The 22,565-nt window shown below is 41.6% G+C and overlaps 1 protein-coding gene across 2 annotated transcripts in view; it reads right to left on the bottom strand.

Moving 5' to 3' along the window:
* dapk1 (death-associated protein kinase 1) overlaps positions 1-22,565 on the bottom strand; it is a 126,175-nt gene that overhangs the window by 17,189 nt on the left and 86,421 nt on the right. For both annotated transcript variants that reach the window (XM_049578465.1, XM_049578466.1), the window contains exons 13-19: positions 20,750-20,848; positions 17,759-17,857; positions 16,606-16,704; positions 16,311-16,508; positions 15,777-15,974; positions 11,755-11,853; positions 3,565-3,642 (exon numbers count right to left, since the gene is read on the bottom strand). In XM_049578465.1, coding sequence (XP_049434422.1) covers positions 3,565-3,642; positions 11,755-11,853; positions 15,777-15,974; positions 16,311-16,508; positions 16,606-16,704; positions 17,759-17,857; positions 20,750-20,848 — 870 coding nt within the window. The remainder of the gene's footprint in view (positions 1-3,564; positions 3,643-11,754; positions 11,854-15,776; positions 15,975-16,310; positions 16,509-16,605; positions 16,705-17,758; positions 17,858-20,749; positions 20,849-22,565) is intronic.

Genomic DNA, 22,565 nt, shown 5'->3' with positions numbered 1-22,565 from the left:
CCCAAAAAATACCACAGAAAAAGAAAAGGATTAATTGAAAACCACTAACAGGTCAGGTCACACTGAGACAGATGTTTATCTACTGTATGACACAGACTCCCACATGTTTTCACCTCAAGGAGCCCCAAAACTCAGAAGTCTGATGTCCATTTATCAGATGTTGCTCCACATACTGTATCTTCTCTTTGAGAGAAACACCAGACACAGAGGCACCTGCAGAACACCTTGTATTTCATGTTGTACACATGTCAACCAACAACAGTGAGGAAACAGCTGTGTGAGGTTTGCAAACAGTTTCACTTTTTCCCCTGTGCACCAAGGACTAATAAAAACAGACTTCAGATGACTAATATCCTTTTTCCATTGGCCCTCTCGGCCGTGCCGTGTAAAGCCATGCTGCGCTGATTTGTGTTTCTTTTGTCAGTTCAGATGCGCCATACCAAGCTGCGCTGGAGATGGACCTACTCCTGAGTAGGGATGGGCAACAATTTTCGATTATCAGTGATTGATTGTTAAGGATTTTGATCGATCAAAAATAATTTTACTAGATAGTCACAGTGTTTCCCCTACAATGCTACAGGCCCAGTGAGCCGTTGTGTCTACGAGACCCCCGTCGGACCTATGCCAGGCAAAAAATCATAAACAGACGGAGGCTCTCATCGCTCTCCAAAGCCTCAGCAGCTTCCCTTGAGGCCTCTGAAAACACTATGCCATTGAAAGACGGAGGTTTCACTGAAAACTGAAGCCTGCAACCCCCGGCTGGCAACGGTTGCATGCGTGCCATTCTTTCTCTTTGGCCTGGGGGGTTGAAGCTTTGCGCTTTCTTGCGGTGACAGTCTGCATTGCACTCTTTTGTTTTCTTTCTTTTGAAATACTCGCTTATCAATTAATCGCTAATTGATAGTTAATTTTTTTGATGATCGAATAATGAATTTTGATCGTTTGCCCATCCCTATTCCTGAGAAGGAGCTGCTCGCCCTCAATTGGTAGTGGTGACGCCTCGCCAACCGCAGCCAACCCCCCATTGACCCCTACAGAGTTTCACTTGATACTACAGACTACTAAAAATGCAATTTGGAGACAGTCAGCCCGTCCAATGTAAGTGAAAATGTCCAAAACCAAAAAAAGCTAACTTTTTTTTTGCTAAAAAGTTTTAATACCTAAGAAATAAAATGCCTTACGGGTGAAATACATAGCACATGTACGCGGCCCGACACATCTGCCGCAGCATGCCCACAGCAGAGTGCGTCCATTATAATCAACTGAAGCTGCTAGGCTGACCAAGGAATCCCGCAGCTCACGCCTGCGCGGGCATCACATGGCTCTTCTTGGCTCTTATGTAGCTGGTCTATTTTTTTAATCTCAGGGTGTCACCACAACCTTTAAACGGATAAAAATAAAACCTTGAATTGCTGGAAAAGCAAGTGCATTATGTTTAAAAATGTTTAAAAGTGGATGGGAAAATTGGATGGTGTACATTAAACCTGTTCATTCTGCGTTTGTTTTTTTTCTTCCCCCAAATATTTTTATTGAAAAAAATACAATACAATACTTCCAATCACAGAAATACAATTTACATTTTCCTTTCTTTTTTTTAAGAACATATATGCATATGTACACAGTCACATATACACATATAAAAACGAAAATAACCAAAAAACAAAACAAAACAAAACACTCTGATAAGAATGTAGAAGAAAATAATTAAATTAAATTACAGAATACAGTGTCGTTCTTCGTTTGTTTAAGGTGAACTTATGTCCTTTTGAGTTATTTTATTTAAAAGTGATTTTTTAATACTTGTTTGTAAAGTGATTAGAGTATCATGAAGACACACCCCAACACTCTGGTTCATATATGGAGTTCAGTTTCTGTTTTGTATTAGTTTCTCTATGTTCATACCTATATTTACATTTACTCTATTGGTCCATTTTGACTCCTGTACTACACACTGTAACACAATTTTATGTTACTTTCTGCTGTAACTGTGTCCTACAGAAGGCCTGCTTTGAGTATGATGAAGCTGTCTGACTGGACCCTGTCTAACTAAACAAAAAGAGAAAATGCAGCAGAGCAACCTTGTGTTTTTACATCTTACATTAAAAAAAATCAGTGCATCCTGAAGTTAAAACAATCCAGTTGATTAAATCAGCAGCTTACATTTCCAAACCCTGCATAACCAACAGCATCATCACTTGGCAAAACTCAGTACTGTGCACAGTGAAGCTGGCAGCAACCACACGCTGCAGAGACGAACAGCAGGTAAAATAAACCCGCTCCGCTCTGTCTGCGTGACGTGTCACATTGATACCCTGTGTGTTTTGGCTGTAAGTGTATAGACATGCTCTTTTCAAGTCTACATCTGATGCACATGAACATAGATCTTTACTGCCTCCCCACATGCACACATTCTTTGTACCTTATACTTCATTCTGTGAACTTTTGCACATCCTGCACACAACTGTACAGCTTTAGGGAAAGGAGCAATATGTAAGTGGATGTGGCTCCGTCTGTTATTTGTTATGGTTGTTATATAGTTGAACAGGGCAGCCATAATGTGTGTTGTGTGTAAATCATCGCCACAAGGAATTATCTTTGTTTTCTTTACATTTCAATTATATTTTGGGGTCGATCCTCTGAATATTATCGGGATCCACCCACTTAATCTGTGTAAAAAAAAAAAAAAAAAAAAAACAGGCACGCTGTAAATTCAGATTTATAAACAACACAATCCACGCTCTGTAATTCTGACAATTCCACAGGTAACATTTGTTAACATCAAAGACACTTTTTAACTAACCAATAGATGAGTCACGAACCAGAAGTGGCTTCAAATGCTGAGTGGTTTGCGTGGGATGTGAAAATCACTCTCCACTCCCACCTGGGTCATGTGAACACACTGAATACACAAAGTTTGTAATTTCAGTGTGATTCACATCAGAGCAGAATACAACTTACTGACATTTTCTCTTTCAAAGTTTGAGGGACGGGACTGTGTTTTTCCGTTCTTTCTGGGTTTCTGGGAAGTCAAAAACTGGCATCAATGTGCCAGAGAGTCTTAAATTAGACCCAGCATATGCAGAGGATGACTGTTTTCACAGTTGCTGCTGTCATGTTTTCACGCCCTGCACTCAATCTCAGCAGGTTTTCTGGAAAAATACATCAGAGGAGAGGCTGGTGACGTTTAGCTTGAGGTGATGTGGTGGATGTGACTCAAGTCAGACTGGGAACACTGGACTGAACTCCCTGTACACCTCTGGAGCAGTTTAGACAAGCTGAACGTCATGTAACAAGAAGGTTTGAGTCCTCTCATACCGTGTAAATTATAATCTATTCTAACTCTGTGCTGAGTGAAGTGCTTCCACAAAGTGTCTAAAAATGGTGGGACGCTAAAATCTAACACCTTCCTGTTGCAGACGTCTCCCTCCACACCTCTGCAACTGAAATAGACCAAGTGTGAGGAGTGCTTGTGAAACCTGCTTTTGCATCATACAGATTCTGCCCCCAACATTACATTTAAACAGTGAAACTTTTACTTATAGGCTCAGGTGTGTCATATTTTACCTTTTTAAGCTTTCCCAACAAAGAAACGATGAGTTCGTGTTGATCAGCGTGAGCCAAATCCTCTGCTGTCTTCCCATCCTGAGAGAGAGGAGAGAAAGACAGGGATAAATACATGCATGAGAAATCAGACAGATAATCCTTTACAGTTTGGTTTGTTGACGCTCAAGTGTTTCTAATACACATTTTGGTTGACATTTTGTTTAGGAAGGAGTTTTTCAGTCTCGTCATTTAGAAAAAGGAAACATATTTACTGGATACACAGTCTGTTAGCACAACGAACACACTGTCAGTAAAAATGATGACGTTTGTTCATTATTCAAACATCAAATTTTTTGAGGCAAAACCAAACACAGTTTTGACAATATTATGGTTCAAGCAGGTCGAGTATGAACTGAGCATCATGTAAGCTTTACAAGAGAAGACAGTGATCACTTATTTTTCCAAGCGACAACCTGAAAAAGGTCAGACTGACTGCTCTGGCGATCTTTTCAGTCCTCCATTTTTAGCCACCACTGTTGTAGAACAGGAGCATTGTTTCCTGTGCTACAGTACCTTGATATTTTGTACAGGATTTCATAAAACGATAATCTAATAGTAACATTACAGAACTGACCTTTAATCAGGGTTTAGGGGGAGCTACAGGGAGCCCAACAGTGGTTCCCAACTGGCATGTCCCAGTCCAAAAGGGGGTCGCGAGTCCATTCTGAATGGACCGCGAGTGGCTCACAAACATGTCGAGTTTGTGTTTGCACAGTGATTTTATTTTGAAGTGCCGTTTCCTGCTGTCAAGTGAGTGACTAACAGACAGCTACTTAACAGAGACAGCAAACTGGCATGGTGGCACGGCCAAACGCAAGTATGACACTGAAGATATTAAACTGTGTGGACCTTGAACTCATGACAAACGAGAAGGAAGTCGTTGGGAACCACTGCTCCTAAATATCGTAAGTGTTGTATATTTTCCTGTGTATTTAGGTTCCTGAGATAAATAATAAGAGCGTGTCCTGTGCATGTTTATTCATGCATAACAATTTATGGTAATTTCTGTCTAATACACACAATGATGTCTGTTCCTGTGATAGCTATCACTGCAAAACACTGCAATTGACAGTATATTACTGCATGTAGGCAGGTGAATTCATGTATGAGCACGCATGTGTACAGTTTCCTCTCACCCCTGAAAAATACAGCTCTCCCTAAAGTCACAGTGCAGTTTGAACACTACCTTTAATAACATCACACCTTTTTTTTTTTTTTTTAAGATATTTTTTGCCTTTAATGGACAGGACAGTTAAGTGTGAAAGGGGGAGAGAGAGAGGGGATGACATGCAGCAAAGGGCCACAGGCTGGACTTGAACCCGGGCCACTGCGGCAACAGCCTTGTACATGGGGCGCCTGCTCTGCCACTAAGCCACCGACGCCCCCACACCATTTTTTTAATGCCCAGTTATGACTACATTTTTTTTTTTTAAATCCTCCGCTCAATAGGAGCTGTACACTTCTCATTGTTGGACTCATGATGAGTTTAAAAAAGGGATAAAAATCAACGCAGCAGCAACAGAGATACCCCCCCCCCCCCATACATTCTCCTTACTTGTCAAAACACCTTCATTACCCACAATGCAACACAACCACCCACATTTAAGTCACAGATTTGGATGCTAGCAGCAGCTAATGTAGCCTCGGGCTGTTGAGAAGCTGGTGACAGAGGTCTGGTAACTCACTTCTTCCCAACCTCAGACCCTCCTGACAGCCTCCTTTTTCATTGCAAACTTGTAGTCTTCAGCCCCAACGTTCGGTGACTCAAATGACATCACTTGAGGCAAATTGTCACACTTCAAACACTCCTTGTGAAGCCACCACAGGCTTTATACTATTTTTTTCCCCCTCATATGCAGTCGACTTTAATGTGTATAATCAGTGGGGTTTCTCTTTGAGCACTAAAACTCTCACAGTTATTTTCCAGTAGATTAACTACAGCTGTAGAGTCTGTACAGCACACACACACACACACACACACACACACACACACACACACACACACACACACACACACAGAGTACGTGCACTCTCTTTTTCATCCTCCATCCAGCTCTACAACTGCCCTGATTTGTTACTCTCTCTCCGTTTTCCCTTCAACACATTGACACAGAAACACCACAGTCCCGACAAGTTTCACGTCTCTTTCAGTAACTCAGCCATCTGTCACTGTCCGACTCTGGCTGCTGCTCCACTGGGAAAAGCTGTATCGACAGCCTGGAACGCCCACAGAGCGCCTCCTACTTCTGCAGACCATGACGACAAAGGCCAGTCAACTGGGTTTGTTATAAGACACTGAGAATCAATAAAGATTAATAACTGTAGATATTTTCTAGCTTTATCCTCTTCTTAGATTTTGTATTTCTTTGACAAGGTCTCATAATACTATAAAAGCACGAGAACACTGACCTTTAAGTTGCCTGGATCAGCTAAATGTCAGAGGTGTAAATGAAGTGCAGTTTGGACCAAAAGCTGACTGCTTAGTGTGATTTACATGTGAGTAATTTACGGGACTCGCTCTCACAGATGGCAGGCTGTTACAACCATCACTATCACTGCTTGGCAACCGGCAGATGAAGGCTGGTGTTACGTTGACCCCAGAATATTAGATCAACTATAGTATCTCTGCTTTAGATTAAATATCTGTCGTCTGAGAGTGTTTGTGTTGGAGCAGAGCAGCAGAGGAAACTAAAGAGAGGAATGATCACACACAAAAGAGGCTCTAATTTAAGCTCTTACTGCAGGCTGACCCGACTGAGCCACACATGTATTGTTTCTTTAGGCGTCCAATGACATGTTAAAGCAAAGTAAACGAGCTTCCTGTGTGCTCCCTCAGCTGCTCCACAACAAACCACTGACCAGCGACCACTGGATGATGAATTATACATCTCAATATGTGCTTTTGTCAGATTAAACATGCATGGCACATCAGCTGTCATACAATATTAACAGCGAGAGAATGCAGAGAGAGAAAGAAACCTCAGTGTGAGACATCTGGCAGTGAAGAAACACCTTCTGATATCTGATTCTCTGAGTTAAAGCAGATGAAAAAAGATATCTAGTCACCAGATCAGAGTTAAATAATGCCTTAACCACAGTTAAGTGGGAAAGAAATCAAGGTGGAGACAGGAGGAAACAACACCATGCTTTGGTCTCTTCCTATTACAGGAATATTAAAGCCAAATCTGGGTAAAAATGGTGTAAGACTGCAGAGAAGTCTGTTAAAAAGACTACTCAAGATTGACCATATTTCTATGTACGATGTGCAGTGTGCAGATTCTGCATGATTATGATGAGTAAATTTAAAGGAAAGATAATGTTACAGGTGAAGAAGAGGGCAACTTCATGATAGACAAATATAAAAAAAACATACAAAACATGTCTCTGCAGTCTAAAAACAAAATAAATTTAGTTCCAAACACAACTGCTGGTTAATCCAATCCGACTTTTTCTCTCCTAAAACCGATTCTGATACCTTAAGTCAGGGTATATTCAAATACAGATTATCTTAAATCAGTCTGATACACATGCTCTCTTCTGTCCTGCATTTTATTCAAAATCAGTGTGAAAATTGTTAAAAATAAACATCACAAATTCCCTAAATCACCGTTTATATATTCAAATGTGGTAAATTATCCGACCAACAAGCTAAATCCCAAAGATATTTAATTTGTTGTAATATAACAACAAACAAAAGCATCAAGTAGTCAAATGTGAAAAACTAAAAAAGTATTGAAATGTTAATTTTTGCTTGAAAAATGCAAAAACTATTAATCAGTTATCCAAATATTTCACATCACAGAATCATTTTTCTGTAAAGTAACATGAGCTTTGCTGTAGCAGTAAAATCAGTAACCTACTGTGATCAAATGAATGTAACTGCATATTCATTGACTTTCATTTAGACACTGACAAAGAAACGTGAATGTGAAATACGTGCAGACTAGTCACCACATCAGCTAAATACGGTCAGTATCAGTGTAAGATAAAATTCCTCTACTTGTGGGGAAAAACAATGTATTTGCTCTTTTAATGTGGGTAAAATGAAGTCATGATGTGGGGCTGCAGATTCTAAAAAGCCTCGAGAAATATCAGCTGACAGATTCTCAAGGAGCATGGCAGCGAAAATAATGTTTTTTTATGTAGCATCGAAAAACCATTGGACATGAACCTCCCGTTTCCGAGGTCAAACACACTCGTATCCAGATGAAATAAGTGAATCTGGTCTCTGACTCCTTGCACTGACTCTGCTCTCCATTTGATCCTCAACAGTTTGATAAAAGCTCTTATAGCCTGCGGCTGTCGCCACCCGCAGCACCTTAGCTGCTGTTCAGACTCTGCAGAAACAACTCAATGAAATCATGACACCTGAGTGTTTTCTTTAAGACTCCTCTCTGCACGAACATTCACTTGTTTTTTATAACTGTATTTACGACTTCATTGTATATTATGATAAAGAGCACGTGAGCCTGAGTGCATACACAAAGAAATCCACTGTAAATATGGTTTATATGAGTTGACTGACATATACAGACACATACTGATAAGTGCAAGTGATGCACTGAATCTTACTATATAATGACGAAAACTCTGGGTGTGTCTGTGTGTCTGTTCCATGTTTTTCTCCTCACTGACTTGGTCAATCCATGTGAAATTTGGCACAGTGGTAGAGGGTCATGGGAGGATGCCAATGAAGCAATATTACATCAATTGGCCAAAGGGGGGCGCTATAGCAACCCATTGAAATGTCAAACTTTGAATGGGCATATCTCATGCCCCGTATGTCGTAGAGACATGAAACTTTGCACAGAGATGCCTCTCCTCATGAGGAACACATTTGCCTCAAGAACCCATACTAATGGTTATGTAGATTTTCCACCATTTTGAATTTTTTGAAAAACACTTCAAATCGATCTCTTCCTAGGAAGTTTGAGCGATCTGCATGAAACTGGGTGAACATAATCTAGGGACCAATATCTAAAGTTCCCTCTTGGCAAAAGTTGGAAAACTTACTAAAACTGAGCTTCTATAAGGCAATGAATATTGCGAAGGGCGTGGCTCATCACATAAAGGTGTATAACATCTCAAGGGTTTCACCCATCACCACGCAACTTTGTAGGCATATGACCACACATAATCTGAGGGGACCCCTCCATTATTGACCCCATCAAACAAAATGGGGGCGCTAGAGAGCTCACTTCTTATCTAGGCCTAATCTAGCCTGAGTGTCAGACTGAAGCTCCCAGAACCTTCAGTCTGACATCGCCTCCATTGAAGGCGATTTACAAGGGGGAGGGAATTTGATTTTTCCCTAACCAATCAGTAGAGATCAACGACTCACCCAGAATCTGACGTCATTAGTATCCATGCCTCGGGGGTGCCGAAAACAAGCGAGCATTGCCCGTTTAAAATGTCTCCGTCGTCGTGCATGCCCAGCTGCATCGCCGTTAAATCCAGTTTAGCAGCTTCCTTAATTTGGTCCTCCATTAACGCGAGTAGTGGCGAAATACCTCGATAGCATTGTTAATGTGGTCTGTAGGATCTGTAGCGGTCGCCATTAGCGTGGCGCTGATTGGCTAATCGCTAGACCCGCCCCCACCCCCAGTGTTCATTGTTCCGTCCATCGTTTGGAAGAGATAAATCGCAAATTCACTGCAGTATGCCAGACCAGAGATGCAAGCCTACTCAGTTGAGTGGGCGGGGTCTATGGTCTGGAACCAGGCTAGGCCTAACTGCCATATGGATTTTTACTAAACTTGGTAGATATGTAGAACAGGACGCCTCAAGGTGACTGGAGAAATTTAACTCTAATTGGCAACTGGGTGGCGCTATAACAACAGAAAAATGCTTAAAAATGGCTAAAATGCGACCGATCGCTGTGGCTCCCCCTGTGGACCAATGTTGTTGTTTTTTCTAATTTTTGGTATGACTAAGTCATGGTATGGTATGCTGTACTCAATGGGTATGGACTAATATATGTTTGTAATTTTGGTCACGCTTTCGTTTACAAGGTTCACCATTCCTTAATCACTGCCTCATTATTTTCTGGAAATAATTGTGTAATTTGGTACAAATCATGAGGGGAAAAATGACTCAACACCTCTCATTAATTCATTCAAATGTATTGCCAGAAGAGTCTTTTAATCAGTGCACAGCAGGTTGAATGTGTAAAAATGTGACACTGCAACCATAAAATTCTGCATAACTGCAAAATAAAGTCCACAAAAATAAATGAACAATAAATTCATATTCACTTACACTTAAATCAGGCAGTTCATTTAAGGAGATTCCTCTGGAAATCAACAAACACTTAACCAAACTCAAATAACTGTCTCAAAACTCTTTTCTTTGACCTACAGTTTGTGGCAAGTTATATATAAATTTTTCAAGCAACATCTTAGGAAATTTTTCGGAAATAATCAGAAAACAAAACTGTATTTTTTAATCATACGACATTTAAACCTGCAGTGCTTTTCCTTTAATGTCTGATTTGAAGTTTTGTGATTTGTAACTGTTTGCGTTTTATTTCCTTTTCTGTTTTTGCCTTTTTCTTAGCTTTGAACATTTTTTAATTATTGTAATGTTATTATTGTCTTATTTTCATGCAGTTTGTGAAGCCCCTTGTAACCTTGTTTACATAAGTGCTATACAAATAAAAATGCTAGTATTATACTATTACTATAACGTTGTTATATTGATAATTAACCCTCTGGTCGTCAGACTGGTAACATAAAAAAAAAAGTTGACGTCTGCTTATGACGTATACCCGCAGCTGAGCTTGTCGCATTTTCCCTGCCCCACTCTTCATTTGACTTCCTCTGAACGCTGAGTTTTTATCTGGACCATCCACTCCAAAAGTTCTCTTGAATGCTTCTTACTGCCATAGCTTCCACCATACTCCTAGCTGCTGCTCCGTCGCTATGGTTTTTCCACACCACAACTCCAGTAAACTACAAAATATAGAAAGCTTTCCCTGGTGGCAATAGACTTAATCAGCCTTGTGTGAACTTGTTTGGCGATGGCTTGAACATAACAGACCTTCATTTACACATAAAAGTTCCAAACTGCAGCTTTAAGTTATGATTTATTATCTTGATAAACAAATTTATCTCCAATTTTTTCTTTTCATAATCAGATTTTATGGGTATTTAATTTACAATTGAACATTTACTGTAGTTGTTTTAAGCTTAAATATTTTTAGGCTGCTTTCTTTTTCCCTTTAATGTATAAATCCGGACTGTACTGACATTTGCATGTTACTCATCTCAGTTCTGTTCAGCTTTAAGATCTTTAAGTTTTGAAAGACGCCATATATGCTTGGCTGAGTGATACAATAATGTGTATAAAACAATAAACACATTTCTTTTTATAAGATGTCATGGTGTAGCTTTATAACATCTTGGATATGAATACTTCGGACAGTTGCTGTGCTGTAAGGAAAGAACTGCTTTGTCAAAACTTTGAAGCTACTTAAAGGCAAGTTTAAGGCGAGTACCAGGGTTCAAGAGGTTATATCAATTTTAATAATATAAAGGAGGAAACACATTAAGACTTTAAAGCTTTAAACCCACAGAGGCCGACAGAGAAGAAAAGACAGACACTGCAGCTCAGTATCAGGAGGGCAGCACTAATAAAGAATTCCTGCAGATTAAATCCAGTTTGACTTGAAAAAAAAAAAAAACCTGCCATCAGCTTTTCTACTGTTATTAAGGGCGAGAAGTGAACAGCGACGTGCTCTGCAGCTCAAGCAGGAAATTAACAACTCACTGACAAATAAGTCATCACCTGAAGAAACAGAGACAGACGTGTTTTTTGTGTTCATATGAGCTGTGTCATGTCTGTTGTTCATCCATTACACTCAGCCAAGGAGATGTCGGGAAATACATATGATAAAATCTGTCATGGTGGTAAATCCTCTCTACATATTAATGCATTCAGCTCTACTGACAGCAGCAGTGTTCATATATGAAGCAGTTTGCACTATATAATCAATCCAAATGCCAAAATGCTGCAATATTTTACTGAAATGTTGAAGAATTGCTTTCACAGTTTCCTGCAGTGCCTGAGATGAATTCTTCTCATGATGCATTAAGACACGTTAAACTACAGTAGAAGGAAGCAGTGAAAGAAAGAAGCTGTGTGATGACTTACGTTGGTGACAGCGTCGATGTTAGCTCCAGCCAGACAGAGATGACGGACAACCTCAAGGCTCCCGTTGTTGGCAGCCAGGTGGAGGGGAGTTCTGCCATACTGGAGAAAGACAGAAAAATATACAGTTTTTTAAATCTTTGAGGGTCACTTAGCATATCAAAACCGAAAATAACAGGATAATGATCACACAGGAGGAGAACTGGCTGGGTGAAGAACGTCTGGTCCACCTTTAAGGCACGATATATTCCAAAATGGCTGCAAAAGGCCAGGTTATACTGTCTGAATCCACATGGATTTTGTCATCTGCCCATGGATGTGACTATGTTGACGTGGACAGTATAATTTCGGCTTGTATCTGGCCCTGAACATGGACACACAGCTCTGTTTATAGTCTGAGTACTTTGCTGTATCGTGACTATTTCCTGTGCAGTGAAATTACTCACAATCTGCTGGTACTTTGTTCTGCACTCTCCATATCAAGTTCTCTGGGAGATTCATAACAGCACTAAATAGACTGCATTACCCAGGGGGCATCGGGGGCACTAGGTGATGGTCACCTGTTCGCGTTCTCACCTGCCTGCTTTTCTCTGTCTGCAGCTTGTCTAAGTAACGTTATATTACGATGATGTGGGCCTGGCTCCGCAAGCGCAACATGAAGAGAAGACAGACAGAGTCAGATGGTGACACAACAGAGCTTCGAAAGTAAATTATTACGTTATGAAATGCAGGCCGGCAGCAGCAAGCTGTTAGTGCCACTGCTAGCACTAAAGAGCCTCTTCATGTAAAGACAGCATCAGCTTAATCAGCCTGCAGCTACTGCCATAGCCAGAGATGAGAAACCCAGTTCATCGTTAACCCACCATTGGTGACGTGGGTTGAAATAGAGCCCATGGCCGCTGCAACAAGGACACAGCCCCCCCCGAAACATGCGTTCATGTTTGATCAACTTTGATCAATGAAACTGCCCATAAAAGGATGTATTATCAAGGCTCTGATGAGGGTATGAACAAATATTGAGAGCAATCACAAACAGTGTATGAGAGCGGTGCTACAGTTTATAGACCTGGTAGAGTGATAATACACTAAACATGGTCATAAAACAGACTAGAAAAACAACTTGATGTGTTCCAAGTGGCTGAGTGTGAACATCTGCTACATGAAAAATTATGTGAAGGTGACTGGCTGCAGCTAAACAGGAAATGCTTGCTTAAATTTGCGAAGTGAATATCTGCAGGACAGATATGAAATAAGAGCATAGCTTTATGTAACCTGATGCCACTGTGATGTGGGCAACAGAAACAGTTAAATGGACAATTATAGTGGTCAAATATATCAAAACAGTATTGTAATGGGTGCCCAGTAGCTTAGTGGGTTGAGCAGGCACTATATGTACAAAGGTGACATCCTTGCCACAGCGGCTGCAGGTTCGATTGCAAGCTCTCCAGCTCCTCCTGGGGGACCCGAGGCGCTCCCAGGCCGGAACAGATATGTAATCCCTCCAGCGTGTTCTGGGTCTGCCCCAGGACCTCCTACCAATTCAACTCAGCACCCACATGGTCGTTGCAGGTCCTGCCTTGGTTGCCCTGCCTCCGTATGACTGGTAGAAAAGGAGCTCGGGTGGGGTTTAGAAAAATAAAACTGGTAATCAAAGCAAGAGCACCATATTGTGTTTACAGCTCCCTCTGTAGTTACCATAATGACGGTGATAATCTCTAACCATCACTGCTTTTCACCACAGTACCTACAGTAAACCCCAAATACTCCTGCAAAAGTTTTCTGTGCCTGAAAATAAAAGACAAGCTTTGGAAATATCAATACCCACTAGAAAATGAACTTGTTTGAAAGCGGCATTTCAATCAATTCCCTTTTGTCACAACTTGAAACAACAAGGAGGCAGTCATCCTGTTTCATTCTGCTGCAAACAGAACTGGAGACGTTTTCAATTCCATCCTCCTCATTTTTCTCCCCAGTGTCTGCAGCTGACAGCGAACACAAATCCAGGCACAGACTCAGCAACGTGTGATATGCTGCTTTAGATGAGCTTTAAAAAAAAAACATAAACAAAAAAAACAAAAAACAAGCAGAAACTGAAAATAATGAATAAATCAAAACATCTCCGGCAGCACTGTCTGCTCCTGATACACATCACTTCCCTGAACTACCCTGGGAAAAAATGTTTCCAGCGTCGGAGAGAAGCAATCCCATCGCAGAATACATTAAAATGGATGGCGTCGAAATAGAAAGTGAAAAGGCAGGAACATGTGTGGGAAGTCGTGCCTGGCAGAGAGGCAAAGCAAGATGGGATCAACCTGGCATGTGAGAGCTCCCTTAAAGGACCAGTTCACCCAAATAAGAAACAAAAAGCTGCTTAGTGAGCAGATACCAGAATAAAGACTGTTTTTAAGGCCAAAAAATGCTCTCAGATTTTCAACGTCAGCTCAAATGAGTCCTGATTTTCAATTACGACCACTATCAATAGATGTGGATTAAATATTTTTACCAGTAATATACTGAATGCCCGATTAATGAGCCCAGTCAAGATTAGATTGGATCACACAGCAAAAATCCTGAGGCTGCATGTATTTACACTTAGAGAAATCCCTTTAATCCCTTTAATATGTTTGCCCTCTATGTTTATTTATCCCTCTGTTTGGCCTGTGATCAGCTCTAGTTTAGCCTGGATGGAACAGCTAACACAACAAAAAGTCAAAAGTCTGTGGACAATGAAGCCATGTGTGACTGTTAAAACATCTCATTCCTGAACCATGGACATTAATCTGCAGCTGTAACAGCAGCCACGTTTTTGGGAAGGCTTTCCACCAGATGTTCTCTACCATTCATACACAAGAGCATTAGTGAGGTCCAACACTAGCTATGGTTACATGGACAGTATTTCTTTAACCCGACTGAAATCATTCTGATTAGAGATTTGAACTTCACTGTTTACACGAGGGCCGCCCCCTAAAAGTCGACTAAACGTTAGTCAACCAGAAAGGTCATTAGTCGGCAAGATTTCATTGGTTGCTTAGTCGCAGAAAGAAAAAAAAATCTATTAGGAGCTGCACCTTGTCAAAATAAATCAAAACCTATATGACTGGACCATGTGGGAATTTATTTTGAAAGGACAGACACAGGAAGTGGCCACACTCACGTTAATTTCCAGGGCTGGTACCTGCGGTTATTCCACAGGCTAGTTAATAACATGTCGGGCAGGAAATCCAAAGTGTGGGATCATTTTGAGAAGGTGAAGGACGAACCCAAGGTGATATGTAAACTCATCTTCATTGGTCGACTACAAACATGACGTATCATCTGAAACATGGAAGTAGCTACATGCCCATTAGCCCACAGCGTCATTAACAGGCGGCTCGCTCAGTGTGTGACGTGCACTTGGAGATAAAATATAGGCCTATATTAATGAAGGTTCATTAGTACAGTTTGTATTTCTCTGTAATGTAGCACAGTGTCAACAATGTTACTGATACTATTCTTTCTCACACCTTCAACTCAAACCACCAAAATATATCATTTAATAATTACATTAATATCATAAACATGCAGGAGACTAGTCGACTAATGGCCCTAAATGATGACTATTGGTCGACTAGGGAAATTCTTAGTCGGTGGCCACTTATTCGCTTATCCAGGGCCAGGATGCAGGGGCAGGGGGCCAAGCTAAGCACCCCAGCAATGCTTTCCAGCTCCTCCTGGGGGACCCCAAGGTGTTCCCAGGCCAGATGAGATATGTAATCCCTCCAGTATGTCCTGGGTGTGCCCCGGGGCCCTCTACCAGTGGGACATGCCCTGAACACCTCTAATGGGAAGTGGCGAGGAGGCATAATATTTTCCTATTGAAGATATTATTAAGGGCTTACGCCACCCCTCTCAGCCCGACTAAAATTTCCTTCTGATCAAGCCAGATCAGGCCAGTGTCCTCTGACTGAAGTGGTTCCATGAGGCATTTTTGTTTGATTGAACTGTGTGACAGTTCTGGAAGCCTAATTGGGCAGTGGTTTGCTTACCTTGTTGGGGAGGTCCAGGCTGGCCTTTGCATTACACATTGCTGTGACGACGGGCAGGTTTCCGTCCTTACAGGCAATGTGCAGCGGTGTGTTGCCATGGCGATCCTGCTGGTCCAGGTGGCAGTGGTGTCTGAGGAGGCAGCGGACCACTTCAATCTGACACCTCCGCACAGCCAGGTGAAGGGCTGTGTGGCCGTCCTGGAGAGCGACACACAGACACACAGACACACAGACACACACACACACACACACACACAGACAAACAATGTAAATCCTCTAATCTCACATTATTGTATGTTGCTAACAGCAGGGTAAGTGCGCTTACTCTTTTATTGGTTTTGTTTAAGGTGCATCACGAGAGACTGACATTTAATCTGAAGGTCAAACTGTACTCATTTCATGTATGGTGTTTTGAAATACAGATTTGGGTGCTTTAGATGGCACACAGGAGCTTGCTTTGTCATTAAAAACCTGTATATTCTTTTGAAAAGTTAAGAGTCAGACGAAAATGATATTATGTTCAGGTCTGATTACCTTGTCAGTCGCCTCCACATCGGCCTTGTGCTCCACCAGGCACTCCACAATGTCCACAAAGCCTCGAGCAGATGCCGTCAGCAGCGGACTCTCCCCCTCACGGTTCTTTGCGTCCACGTGGCAGCCAGCCTGGCAGAGCGCTCTGGCTACTGGCGAGTATCCATGCCATGCAGCGCAATGCAGCGGGGTCTCCTGCTCCTGGAGATGGAGATGTAGAATGCAAAAGAATAAAAACCTTTGGACCTCTAAAAACACGAGAACATTTTGCTGTATGTGAATGTTTGCATGTGCTTACCCTGTCAGCCAGGTCTGGGTTGGCTCGGATGCTGCACAGGTAGCTCACCACATCCACGTTGCCATAGCGAGCCGCCACATGAAGAGCAGTTTCCCCAGACTAGAGGCCACAACAAAGACTCAACATTAACAAATCATCAGCAATAAAAGTATCCATCAAGGTGCTTACGTCAACCACAACTTAGAATAAAATAATAGGATGTCTTTGCAGTTTTTACGATAATCACTTCCATAACTGAGAACTATTTTGAGGCAGTGACGTCCAAGGATGTTGCAGTCATCCATAACATCATGCTGTTCAGTCATGCCGTTTCCGCTGAGACAGCCACTTTCCCCAAAACCTCCACTCAAACAAGGCATTCAGATTTTTACTGTCCTGTGTGTGCAGACTCGTTAGGAATCGATCCATCAGCTTTAACTTTATGGCTGCCAGTCAGAGGGGAAGCTCGTTAGTAGGGAAGCTGCTTATGTGAAACAACACCCAAGACGCTGTGTTAGCTTGTAGGTGGGAAAGTGAACCGCTCAAAATAGCATCGGACTGATGTTGGAGAAACTTTACAGATCTATTTAATTAGGGGGATTACGTAAAAGCACAGCAGATAGGAGAGGCTGTTAAAAAAGGTGTTGAAAGGTCTTTCCCTTTCTCATAAGACAATTATCTGGTTCCGCTCTGACACCTCAGCTTGTGATTTCAGGGTTATAGAGTAATAAAGTAAGATGAAACTTTAATGTTGCTCTGACAGAAGAGGACACCACCGGCGGGTAGAATGATTGAAGAGATTGGAGAAAATGCTTTTGGGATTTCGTCTGCCCGAGCCTGCTCTGTGATGGAGGCTACACCAGCATCAAAAGCAAACACACACACACACACAAAACCCATCGTTCTCAGCAAGACCTGTTTCTATAGCAACAGCAAATAAGCTGATAAAATGCCAGAGTAACTGGTTTCTCCCCAGGTGCTTACTGTGGCGAGTGTGTGTGTGTGTGTATGTGGGCATTTTCGGAAAATCAAAGTAATGCCCCTCAAGAGGTTGGATGGGTGGGAGTGTGTGAGTAATTGCTAAGAGATAACAGAGTGTGGTGAGTAGTAGTAACTATGTGTGTTTCTGCACATGTGTGTGTGTGCTGGGAGGAAAAGGAGGTGCTTGAGTCACCTTATCTTGAACATCCAGAGGGCATTTCTTTTCATGGAGGAATTTCAGGGTCTCGACGTGGCCGTGTCTCGCTGCGTAGTAGATGGCGTTGGCTCCACTCTGAAGGTTTCAAGAGAGAAAGAAATTCCAGGATTTATCCCTGACCTTTACTAGAAAATCAAGCTCCCTGGGAATGTGTCTGCAGCCCGATGATATGAACACATCCTCCTAAAATACTGCACACAACATTTTCTGACAAAGAGCTTGAAACTATTTTGAGGATGTGCTCGCAGTTAAACCACCAGAGCTGAACTAGCCAGCTTCTTGTTGAATGATTTACAAAACACCAAACGCTTCCAGATGTACAACAGGAAAGAAGTGTAAGAGATTCAGTGAGAGAATTGATCAAACTTGAATGAGGACTATGGTCAAAGTACTCAGGTGTATACTCTACTTTTATAAATGCTCATGTTGTTACCTTTCAAAACAAAAGCACAAAAGAAAAATACTTCTCTCCACAGGGCTTGGTGACGTGGTAAAATCAATATCACACCATCAGGTATCAAGAAAATATTACAATGATGATGTTTACGTGCACACAAATATCCCACTATTATTCCAAATTTGAAACGGTTCATATAAAACTAAGTGACGCATTTTCTGACATGGGATATGCCTATATTATCCAAGTTTTAGGAGCATTATTTGGACCTATTTGGACATTGGACATAGGGGGTGGCATGGTTGTATAGTGGTTAGCATTGTTGCCTCACAGCAAGAGGGTTCCTCGTTCAAACCCAAGGTGGGGAAGCCCCTCTGTGCGAAGTTTGTATGTTCTCCCCATGTCAGGGTTTTCCCTGGGTACTCCGGCTTCCTCCCAGAGTCCAAAGACATGCAGGTTAATCGGTGACTCTAAATTGTCCGTAGGTGTGAATGTGAGTGTGAATGGTTGTCTGTCTCTATGTGTCAGCCCTGTGATAGTCTGGGGACCTGTCCAGGGTGAACCCTGCCTCTCACCCAGTGTCAGCTGGGATAGGCTCCAGCCCCCCCGCGAGCCTAACAGGATAAGCTGTCACGGAAAATGACTGAATGAATCTTAGTTGGGTTTTTTGCTGCAGTTTGCTCCACACAGCCTCCTGCCTGTTTACGGGCACAAAAATCAACTAGCCCATAGTCTGCAAGGCTGTGGGGTAAAGATACATGCCCAAAAGAAAAGCCCAAATTTCTAGCTGTAGGTAAAAACACACCTATTTTCAAACATCGTGAAAGACTCGGCTATCAAATGGTCCAAATATCGCAATGTCAAACTTTTCAAGAATGTGGTTTAGGGATTTAAGGCAGAGGCTGTGTTCACACGGTCAAACAAGCCCGCCACTGGTAGAAAACTTTTGAAGTCCTATTTTGATGTAAAGAAGCAAAATGTCACAAGTAGCTGTAGCACTCAATCCATCCAGTTTCATCTGCTTATCTGTGGCTAGGTCGCAGAGGCAGCAAGGCTGAGCAAGGTACTCTAGATCAGTGGTTCTCAACTGGTGGGTCGTGATCCACAAGTGGGTCGCAGGTCCATTCTGAACAGACCACAAGTGACTCGCAAATGTGCACTGAATTTCCGACACAAAGCATTTATTTTGAAGCACTGTTTCTGCACTCTAGCTCAACGACATGGGGAAACGCAAGTATGACACTGAATGTGTTTAACTGTGTGGACATTGAACTAATGACAAAGGAAAAATATGGACCCTGTGGCTGGACCAGTTGGGACCACTGCTCTAGACATCCCTCTCCCCAGCAACACTTTCCAGCTCCTCCTGGGGATCACATTGCGCTCCAAGGCCAAACGAGATATGTAATCCCTCCAGCATGTTCTGGATCTGCCCCGGGGCCTCCTACCAGTTGGATGTGCCTGGAAAACCTCTAACAGGAAGCGCCCAGGAGGCACCCTGATCACATGTCCCAACCAACTCAACTGGGCCCTTTTGATGCGACGGAGCAGCGGCTCTACTCCGAGCTCCCTCCAGATATCTGAGGCTGAGCTCTATCTTTTGGTCACTACCCAAAGCCATTTTTTTTATTTTGACATGATGAATGACTTGTTGATCAGAGTATGCATGGCTGCATATGAACTGGAATATTAGAGGAATGTTCATTTTACCTGGAAGGAAAGGAAAATTGTCTTTTCGGAAATAAGGGCAAAAACCGGAATTTTTGTGCATGTAAGCATAGTCATGGTGGCAAATCACATACAAGAAAGTAAGACAGGTTTTCAGTCAATAAAGTTGGTTGAACTGGTCTGCATTGCAGCCATAGACTGTATGGATATAACTTGAGCTTGTAAGATCGGTTGATCCACAAACAATTAATTGCCGATAATTTAAATAATCAGCAAGTTGTTTGTCATTTTAAAATAAAATAAAATAAACAAAAATATACTTAAAATAATAATAAATAGAAACGGAAAACAATAAATAAATGAAAAATAAAAATATTTCATTTGAATATTTGCTGTTTCTCTTTGTCTTCTGCGACAGTAAACTGAAAATCTTTTGGTACATGCTCATTATATCTCAATGGAATTCAACTGAAAGTCAACTGACCATAATATCAAATCATTGCTCAGCTTTAATTTTCTAACACATGATCTTCAACCAAAACAGTGACAGCAATATTTAAAGTTATTTTAATATTTGCAAATCGTTTTTTAATATTTGTATTTGTTTTCATATTTTGAAGCTGTTGTGTTGGTACAGACGGATAAATTGAAGGATAAAGTATCTGTCTTTATAAAGATGATTATCAGACTACTTAAAACATATGTGTGCAGCATATGCTCGTCTCTACAGTGCAGTACTGAGTGCAATGAGTTTATGGATACATTTATAACGTGGATCGCCACCGTCATAATCCAAATGACAGTCTGTCACATTACTGCAGCTCCGACGCCTTTAATTCATGTCTGTTAACCTCCACAGCTGGCTGTCACAGCCACTGATTAGACTGAACAGATGAGTTTACCTTGTCATGGGCCTGGATCTCTGCACCTTTCCTCATCAGCACCTCGATGATCTGAATGTTGCCACAGCCGGCTGCAATCAGGAGCGGAGGAGTCCCATGCTGCAAGGTAGGCACGCAGGGTAACTTTTAGTTTTCAGTGACCATGATGTGTTTGTGTATCTTGAATTTGTGCTACAAAACCTCAATCTGACAGCATGTAACTATTACAACTTAAGAATATTTGGAAATAGGCTGATTTTCTCCCACAGGCTCTTAAAAAGTTCAGGAGATGAATCTGCATGGACGTATCTCAGGTTTTAGACAGTATGTGTCTTAAAGTGTCAGCACAGTGATGAAGATACAAGCTGAGGTAATAGAAAAGAAGGAGAAAGGATGACAGAAAATGGAAAGATGACTTTGCTCTGAGCTTAAACACAGAGCAGAGTTAGAAATCTGGCAATTACCAGCACTAACTCTGGTCCTTACAGAGCTCTCTCAAGCTCTCTGTCACTAACTGTAGCGTTATTCTCCTCCTCCTCTTCACATCACTATTTTCTTATGCTCCCACTCCTCTTTTTCTACCCATTTCCATATTTTCCTCTACACTTCGCTGAGTTTAATAACATCATGTCCCCCCATCGCCCATCATCTGTCAACAAACAGCATCTCTCCTCCAGTGAAACAGTGAGCAGAATGATGGCGAGGGAGGTGCTGAGTCTGGATGCAAAACTGCAATTCATAACCCACTCTCTCATTAAATGTCTGCAAATGTGGGTCTTTCTAACTCAGCATCATCTCTGTATGTTCTTTTCTTTCGACAAATATGCATAAATAAAAACTTAATAAAGTGGGAACTGCCGCACCTGAACTGTCTGTGATTATCATTAACATTTTTACACTTCAAGAAGGCACAATTCTTTTTTTGTGGACTATTTCAACCTGTTCTCCACCTAAAAACATTAATATCTGTTTTCCATTTCAATGTCTTCCACACAGATTAGTGTCTGAGATTACTAAGGATGACAAATTGGTTCTTTCTGGCTGATAATTTTCCTTTTAATGTGCAGAAAGCTCTTCTGTTTATGATGGTCGTAACGAAGAGGCTTATCTGTTACCTGCCTGTTTTCACACAGTGTTTGAACTTCATGACTTCTTCCTTATACCTGGGAAAACTTGCTAAAACAGAACTGGCTCAGGTGAAAAAATTGTGATTTAGCTACAGTTTTTGAGTTATACGAACAACAACGACTGTGAAAGTATGTGACTTTCCTGCATGCCAGTATTACGTCATAGGAGTATCTTTGTTCTGACTAGTCGGAGGCTTTGAAGGGATAGTTTGGATTTTTTGAAGTGAAGTTTTATGAGTTACATATAGTCAGTGTATTACCTACAGTAGCAGTTGCCACGGCCCCAGTTTGGAGAAGCAGACAGGAGTATCGCTATGGAAGCTAACGAATGTACTGCTGTGGACACAGTTTAAGTGTACGCTATATTCAGAACAGCGGTACCCAACTGGTTCAGCCATGGGGTCCAGATTTCTCCTTAGTCATTAGTTCGAGGTCCACACTGTAATATATTCTGCGTCATACTTGAGTTTGGCCACGTAGTCGAGCTAATTTGCTGTCTCTGTCAAGTGGCTGTGCGTTAGCCACTCACTCTACAGCAGGAAACAACATTTCAAATTAAAAGCTCTGTGCTGGAAATTCACTGTACTTGAAAATAAAGTGTGTTTTTTACAATTTACACTGCTTAACTTGCTGTCAGACAGCCATTTTCAGACAGGGAACAAAAGCCGTTATATTCCTTTATGTGCTCTCTTCAAAGCCACCAGATTCCA

Source organism: Epinephelus fuscoguttatus, linkage group LG6 (genome assembly GCF_011397635.1).
Source record: "Epinephelus fuscoguttatus linkage group LG6, E.fuscoguttatus.final_Chr_v1".
Lineage (NCBI taxonomy): Eukaryota > Metazoa > Chordata > Actinopteri > Perciformes > Serranidae > Epinephelus > Epinephelus fuscoguttatus.
This window is presented reverse-complemented; position numbering and strand designations above follow the sequence as displayed.